The 7,460-nt window shown below is 45.0% G+C and overlaps 1 protein-coding gene across 1 annotated transcript; it reads left to right on the top strand.

Annotated features, from left to right (window-relative positions):
* The first annotated feature begins 1,686 nt into the window (after positions 1 to 1,686).
* Positions 1,687 to 7,101, top strand: LOC115036194 (uncharacterized). The gene is made up of 3 exons (XM_029494328.1): positions 1,687 to 4,286; positions 5,508 to 5,627; positions 6,153 to 7,101. Exons 1-3 carry the CDS (start codon positions 1,687 to 1,689, stop codon positions 7,099 to 7,101), a joined length of 3,669 nt encoding a protein of 1,222 aa, XP_029350188.1.
* Positions 7,102 to 7,460: the final 359 nt, after the last annotated feature.

Genomic DNA, 7,460 nt, shown 5'->3' with positions numbered 1-7,460 from the left:
CTGTGTGTTACCTTGTGGGGGAGAGAGCACCACTTACCTTGTTTATTTTATTTTAAATATGATTGGCTGTTTGTAAAGTCATGTGATTTTGCTGTGTTGTAATTGGAAAAGGGGCGGGAAAAAAAAAAAAGGAGACGAGGAGCAGGAGGAGAGCTGTAGCGGCAGAAAAAGAAGAAGCGGGATGTAAAAAGAGTTGTAAAAATATAAGTTTTGGAGTTGTCGTAACAGTGAGGCTATAGAAAATAGAGTCTAAAACTGAGAGACAATTGTTCATGTGAAGCGCCGGAGGAAAAAAGGTTTTTCTCCTGCTAGCTGCAAAAGTTCGTCTTCGGGAGGAGCTTTAGGAGTCCACCTGCGGCCGTGTCTGTTTCCCGAGGGAGAAAGGACATTTTTCTTCATGTCAGCGAAGGACCACTAGTGGAGGGAGCGAGACGGTTTGGTCTGCCTGGTTGGTGGATCTGGAGCATGCAACCTGCGAGTTTTCAGCTCGGCTACTGCTTCAACTCGGCTAGTGTTTCTGCTCGTCATTCACTTCCCGCCACGCTACAGACACTGTGACTCGAACTCTGCTATAAACTGTGAGTATTCGCCATTGGTTTTGCTCGGCTAGAGTGAAGCGGCTACCTGTTTTGGCCTCTACGATCCCGAGTTCCTACAGGCCTGCAACGTGGGGTTATTGTCTTTATTTGACATTTTTGCCGGCTTGTGTGAGAGTGTGAGTGTGTGGGCCCATTAGTCTAACCTATTATATTTCACTGTTAAACAAAAGGCATTTCATAGATATGTGTGTTATAGGTTGAATTAAAAACACAGGAAATATTTCATTATACTGAAATAAAATTTGTTAAAAGAGTAAAGTTCATTTAAAAGTTGTGAAAGTATCTCCTCTGAGAGGGTCGTTATTTTCGTTTTAGTTAATAAATGTATCTAATGTGAGAGAAGTTGTTTGTGATATCTAGAAGTTATAATTCATACTTTACGGTAAGAAGTCCAGGTAAAAAGGAAAAGAGTTTAATTTTGAGTCACTGATTTTAAAGGGCTTAATTAAAAAACACAAGGGGGAAATAAAAGTAATGAACACAGGGCCCTGCCTATGGTAAAGGTAAAGAAAGGGTTACATAAAATGGAGGCACCGCTGGGATATTTCCCTGTAATTTTTGCCCTTTAAAGTAGTATTTTTCTGACTAGAAAGAATAAACATAAGTAATATTGACAATGAGCGCTCCTGTTGATACCCAGCTGGCATCTGAGTTTAGTAGCTGGTGCAGTGATGCAGGTTTAGATTCAAACCATGCTTTTGTATTACATGATGTGCCTAATGACGCTGACAAAGCAGCTATTGAAGGTGCTGCTCTAATGGTGAAGGCTTTCGGAAGAGTGAGAGTGAAAGACAAACTAAGTGACACGAAGACAGGCACCAGCCTAGTGCTCTGTGAATGCAGTGAATATATAAAGCCCGACAGCATACCTCCCTATTTGAAACCAGAAAATGGAGGTTCATGGAAAGTCACTCTCTTTACTGCACCTGAGAGCCCTGATGATGATTTCCTAGACAAACTCAACAAACTAATGGCATCTCAGGGAAAAAATCTAAAGGATATTCATGCTTTGATACCTCCAGAGTCTCCAAATGAGAATTCACCGGAATCTATCATCCGAGCTGTAGGAGACCTGCTTGGAAAGACCATGAAACCAACAAATGAGAACAATGCATTTCGACGCCTTCGGATGTTCTCTGGTAACCTTCCTACACCTGCTGGTGAGGAGAGTCTTGATCACTGGCTTGAACAAGCCCGCCTGATGATTGAGGAGTGCGACTGCTCAGCTAGGGAGAAACGAAAGAGGATTGTTGAGAGCTTAAAGGGACCGGCTTTGGAAATAATTCAGGCTGTTCGGCTAAACGACCCAGATTTTGGTCCAGAATGCTGTATTGAGGCTTTAGAAAGTGCTTTTGGAACACCTGAGTCTGGTGAAGATTTGTACTTTGCTTTCAGGAGCATGTATCAGCAGCCAAGTGAAAAGTTGTCAGACTTTCTGAGAAGGCTTGAACGCTCACTGACAAAAGTAGTACAAAAAGGAGGTCTTCTTCCCCAGAGAGCAGACCGCGCACGCATTGACCAAGTCATCAGAGGTACTACAGAATCAGATATAATGCTATTAAATCTGAGACTGAGAGAACGGAAAGAGAAACCCCCCACATTCTTAAAGCTACTAAGTGAGATTCGTGAGGAGGAAGAATATGAGATTGCACGACGCAAGCTAAACACCACAGTAAGACAGGTAAAAACCTGTGAAGAAATGACACCCAAAGCTACTGACATCCAAACCCTAAAAGCAGAAGTCAAAGAGCTACGTGCTGAACTTGGTGGGTTAAGGAACAAGCAGCAAGAGGCATCCACTGAGTTAAAGTCACACTCAAATAAGAAAGCTGCAGACTCCAAAACCGACTCTGGAGAGGTGCAGATGTTAAGGCAGCAGGTGCAACAGTTGCAACACCAGTTGACTGTATTGTCTGTGTCTCACAGTTCAGGGACAGCTGATCCTAAACACAAAAATGGGAGAGCCAGCAGAGCAGAAAAACCTAATGCAACAAAAGACTCAGAAAGCTACTTTTGCTATAGATGTGGAGGAGATGGTCACATTGCCACACGCTGCATGGCTCCTGAGAACCACTCCAAAGTAATTCAGAAATTACTCAGTGCTCTTCGTAAAAGTAAGGAGGAAAAAGGGACACCGAAAGGTTCAGCTGAAGCCAAGGAGGTTGTTTCAATCAGGAAAGGTTCAGTTGACACTTCTCAATTGAGTGGCTTACCAGAAGGGCTGGTTGGTCCAGCTCAGATGACTACAGTGAAAATTGAGGGACAACCAAGCAGAGTCCTCTTAGATAGTGGCTCTAGAGTCACAATCATATTTGAGAGCTGGTATTCCCAGTTCCTCTCCCATGTCCCCATCCAGCCACTCACAAACCTCGCTATATGGGGTTTGAGTAATGACAATTACCCCTACAAAGGTTATGTGGCAGTTGAGCTGGAGCTCCCCCTTAAATCTAGGGGAGTGGAAGAGAAGGTCTCCGTGTTGGCTTTAATATGCCCAGATCCACAGAGCCCCGATCCAGTTCCTGTCATTATTGGCACCAACTGTAAGAAATTACGTGCCTTACAAAAACATTGTGATGAAATTGACCAAGGCTGTGTGCACACTCTGAGAATAAACACTCTCCCAACAGAAAAGCCCCCATCATCTTTAACCTCCTCAGCGGGCGTTGTTGGTCAAGTCAAGTGGCAAGGACCTGGGCCTCTCACAATCCCACCCGGGGGTGTGCACTATGCCACATGCAAAGTGGAGCAGTATCATCCTATGGGAAAGAGTATTCTCATGGTGGAGGCTGATGAAACAACAGGCCTTCCCAACGGTGTGCTAGTGCCGCCGGTTGTGCTGCCACCTTCTGCCATGGACGTCAATGGTTTCTCATTACTGCTGAGGAATGAAACTGAAAAAGAGACAACTCTCCCCTCTGGAACGGTGCTTGCTCAAGTGTACCTTGTGGACAGTGTCACTGAATTAAAGAAGAACTCGACTCACACAAAGTCCATTGACCCCAAGCTTTTCAGTTTTGGAGAGTCACCCATCCCTGAAGCATATAAGACTCGGTTGGCCACAAAGCTTGCGGAAAGAGTTAATGTCTTCTCGCTGGAGGAGTGGGATGTGGGTCTAGCAAAAGGTGTCACACATAGCATTCGATTAAGAGATCCTCGTCCATTCAGAGAGAGATCTCGCAGAATTGCGCCAGGTGACATTGAGGATGTTCGATGTCATCTACAAGAACTCCTGGCCGCCGGCATAATCCAAGAATCACGTAGTCCGTATGCATCTCCTATTGTCATTGTACGAAAAAAGAATGGCAAGGTGAGAATGTGCATTGACTATCGACTGTTGAATTCACGAACCATTCCAGACCAGTACACTATGCCGCGTATAGATGATGTGCTTGACTGTCTAACAGGGAGCAAATGGTTCTCTGTGCTGGATTTGAGAAGCGGTTACTACCAGGTGGAAATGGCTGAAGAAGACAAGGAAAAAACAGCTTTCCTTTGTCCCCTGGGTTTTTTCCAGTTTGAGAGAATGCCTCAAGGTATCACGGGTGCTCCAGCAACCTTCCAGAGGTTAATGGAGAAAGCTGTTGGGGACATGAACCTGATGCAGGTTCTTGTGTACCTTGATGACCTCATAGTGTTTGGAAAAACACTGGAGGAGCATGAGGAACGCCTCCTCAAGGTCCTGGATCGGTTGGAGGAATTTGGTCTCAAGCTTTCCATTGACAAGTGCCTCCTTTGCCAACCCCAGGTTAAGTTTTTAGGACACATAGTCTCTGCCTCTGGTGTGGCGACAGATCCTGAGAAAGTATGCGCAGTCACCCAGTGGAAAAAACCAGCGGACCTTAAGTCCCTACAGTCCTTTCTGGGTTTCTGTGGATACTATCGACGGTTCATTCAGAATTACTCTGCAATAGTCCGCCCACTTACAGAACTAACCAAAGGATACCCCCCCACGCAACAAAAAAAGAAAGATATCAACCAGAAAAACTATTTCAGAGTTTCTGAGCCGTTCAAAGAACGCTGGAACTCTGAGTGTGATGATGCTTTCCACCTAATCATTGAGAAACTTACAAACGCACCAGTCCTGGCTTTTGCAGATCCAACCAAGCCCTACGTTCTGCATGTCGATGCAAGTCTAAACGGGCTTGGGGCAGTGCTGAACCAAGAATATCCGGAAGGGCTACGCCCAGTTGCCTTCGCCAGCCGCAAATTGAGCCCATCTGAGCGCAACTATCCTATTCATCAGCTAGAATATCTAGCATTGAAATGGGCAATAGTCAATAAGTTTCATGACTACTTGTATGGGGCCCAATTCACAGTACGCACAGATAATAATCCGCTCACTTATGTATTGACAACCGCCAGGCTTAATGCTGTGGGATACCGGTGGCTAGCTGATCTCTCCACTTATAACTTCAGTGTTCAGTACAAGCCGGGTCGTGAAAATATTGATGCTGACTTGCTCTCAAGACATCAGCGGGAGACCGAGGATGGATGGGTAGATATCCCACCCTCGGGAGTCAAAGCTCTTTGTCGTCTGGTTAATGTGAGTGACACATACGAGCACACCATTAGATGTGTTGACCAGCTGGGTGTTTCCCCTGAAGCCATTCCGGATACCTATGCCTACCTCACTCAAATAGAAATAAGTCCGCTTGAACAGCTGTCCATCAAAGAGCTGATAGCGGCGCAGAACTCAGACCCGGACATTAGTGTGGTAAAGGTGCAAATCGAGAAGGGCACAGATGTTCTATCCTCAAAACATTCAAACTCCAATGTTTCTCTGATGTTAAGAGAAGGCGCTAAACTCAAGTTAAAGCGTGGCCTCTTATTTAGAGTCATTAAAAGATCATTAGGAAAAGATGTGAGCCAGCTGGTTTTGCCTGCGCAATACCGACCTATGGTTTTTAGGGCCATGCATGATGACATTGGTCATCTCGGCATGGAGCGAACCACAGAGCTTATCAAGGACCGTTTTTATTGGCCTAAAATGGCCTCGGACATTGCCATGTACATCCAGAACTGTGGAAGGTGTGTAGCAAGGAAGTCAATCCCAAAAAGAGCTGCCCCTTTACAGCGAATTACAAGTACTGGTCCTTTAGATTTGCTCTGTATGGACTTTCTTGCCATCGAGCCTGATTCCAAGGGCATAGCAAATGTGCTGGTCGTCACTGATCATTACACTAGGTATGCTCAGGCATTTCCTACAAAAGATCAGAAAGCTCTAACTGTAGCAAAAGTCCTTGTTGAAAAGTTCTTTGTACACTATGGACTGCCAGCTCGCATCCACTCCGATCAAGGTCGGGATTTCGAGAGTAAGGTCATAAAAGAGCTCTTAACTATGCTTGGCATCCGCAAATCAAGAACCTCGCCATATCATCCTCAGGGTGACCCTCAGCCTGAAAGATTCAATCGAACTTTATTGTCCATGCTAGGGACCCTTGATCCAGCCAAGAAGTCAAAATGGAGCCAACATGTAAGCTTGCTAGTGCATGCTTATAACAGCACAAGAAATGACGCCACAGGGTACTCGCCCTATTTTCTAATGTATGGCAGAGAGGCCAGACTTCCAGTCGACTTGTGCTTTGGTGTTGGATCAGAGGATGTTGATGGTCTACAGCATCACCGCTATGTGGCTAACATGAGAGAAGAACTAAGGAAAGCTTACCAGCTAGCAGTTGATGCAGCTTCCAAAAACCATGAACGAAATAAGAGACTGTATGATATGAGAGTCAGAAATCAGATCCTGGAGAAAGGTGATCGAGTTCTGGTTCGGAATCTTGGCATCACCGGAAAACACAAGCTGCAGGACAGATGGAATTCACTCCCCTATGTAGTCCTGGCCCAGTTACCCAATCTCCCTGTGTATCGTGTAAAACCAGAGAGGGGGACAGGCATTGTGAAGACTATGCATAGAGACCACTTGCTGCCTATTGGTTACTTAGTGAGGATGTCCACTCTACCCGAGAGGAAAGCACAAATGAGTAAACCAGTGACTCGGGCACAGAAAGCAAGTAAGGACAGTGAAAGTCAGACACAAAGATCAGAGCCTCTCAGTCCAGAGGACTGGAATTCAGAGTCTGAAGGAGAAGAAGGATATTACTTGCCCCAGTGGACGCTTGATAACTGCCTGGGGACGCAAGGTCTGGAATTTGAGCAAAGAGATGTTGTAGTCTCACAAGACACTGCTGTTAGTGCTGATTCCAGTATTCATGAGTTACCTGCAGAGGAGGACACTATAGTTGAATCTCAGGAAGCAACAGAGCAATTGAGAGAATGTTCACCTTCACTACGAGACTCTGTGGTGGACACAGAGCTAGGAGAGGGAGACGTCCCTGTACCTAGCACCTCGGCTGTGAGTGTTGATTCCTCCCTTGACTTCCGTGCTAGAAGAGAGGTGAAACCTGTTCTACGCCTCAGCTATGACCGACTTGGAGAGCCTACAGACAGACCTGTGACTATAACTTATAAAGGCATGGTGATTCAAATTAGCTTTGATACATAAACTAATTGGAACACTACACGTAACTTTTCCACACTACTCCTAAAATCCATTTTGGTAGTCATACACATAATTCTAGTATTTAAAAGTATGGTTGATAAGTCTAATGAGGACATTCAGACGTTTAAATGGGGGAGGATGTAGCCCTAGGTTGTTTTAATACCCCCTGGCTTTATTGTAATAATAATTTGAGATGGTAAAAGTTCATATTGTGTTTCAAGATGAGTGTATTTTGTTTGAGGTGTTGAGTTTGATATGAAGAATGAGTGTATCACTTTAAATAGATAGGTTGCAGAGCAAATACATGTGTTTCTGTGTGTTACCTTGTGGGGGAGAGAGCACCACTTACCTTGTTTATTTTA

This window comes from Echeneis naucrates, chromosome 22 (assembly GCF_900963305.1).
Source record: "Echeneis naucrates chromosome 22, fEcheNa1.1, whole genome shotgun sequence".
In the NCBI taxonomy this organism is placed as follows: domain Eukaryota; kingdom Metazoa; phylum Chordata; class Actinopteri; order Carangiformes; family Echeneidae; genus Echeneis; species Echeneis naucrates.
Note: the sequence above shows the minus strand (reverse complement) of the source record. Positions and strands in the feature narration are given on the sequence as shown.

What these genes read in the sequence shown, in the direction of transcription:
- LOC115036194 (XM_029494328.1), top strand. Translation starts at nt 1,687, where the DNA reads ATGAAACCAACAAATGAGAACAATGCATTTCGACGCCTTCGGATGTTC. An exon ending in CTCCTCAAGGTCCTGGATCG is followed by an intron (nt 4,287 to 5,507) that starts GTTGGAGGAATT and finishes TATGGTTTTTAG; the next exon opens with GGCCATGCATGATGACATTG. An exon ending in TACATCCAGAACTGTGGAAG is followed by an intron (nt 5,628 to 6,152) that starts GTGTGTAGCAAG and finishes AATGTATGGCAG; the next exon opens with AGAGGCCAGACTTCCAGTCG.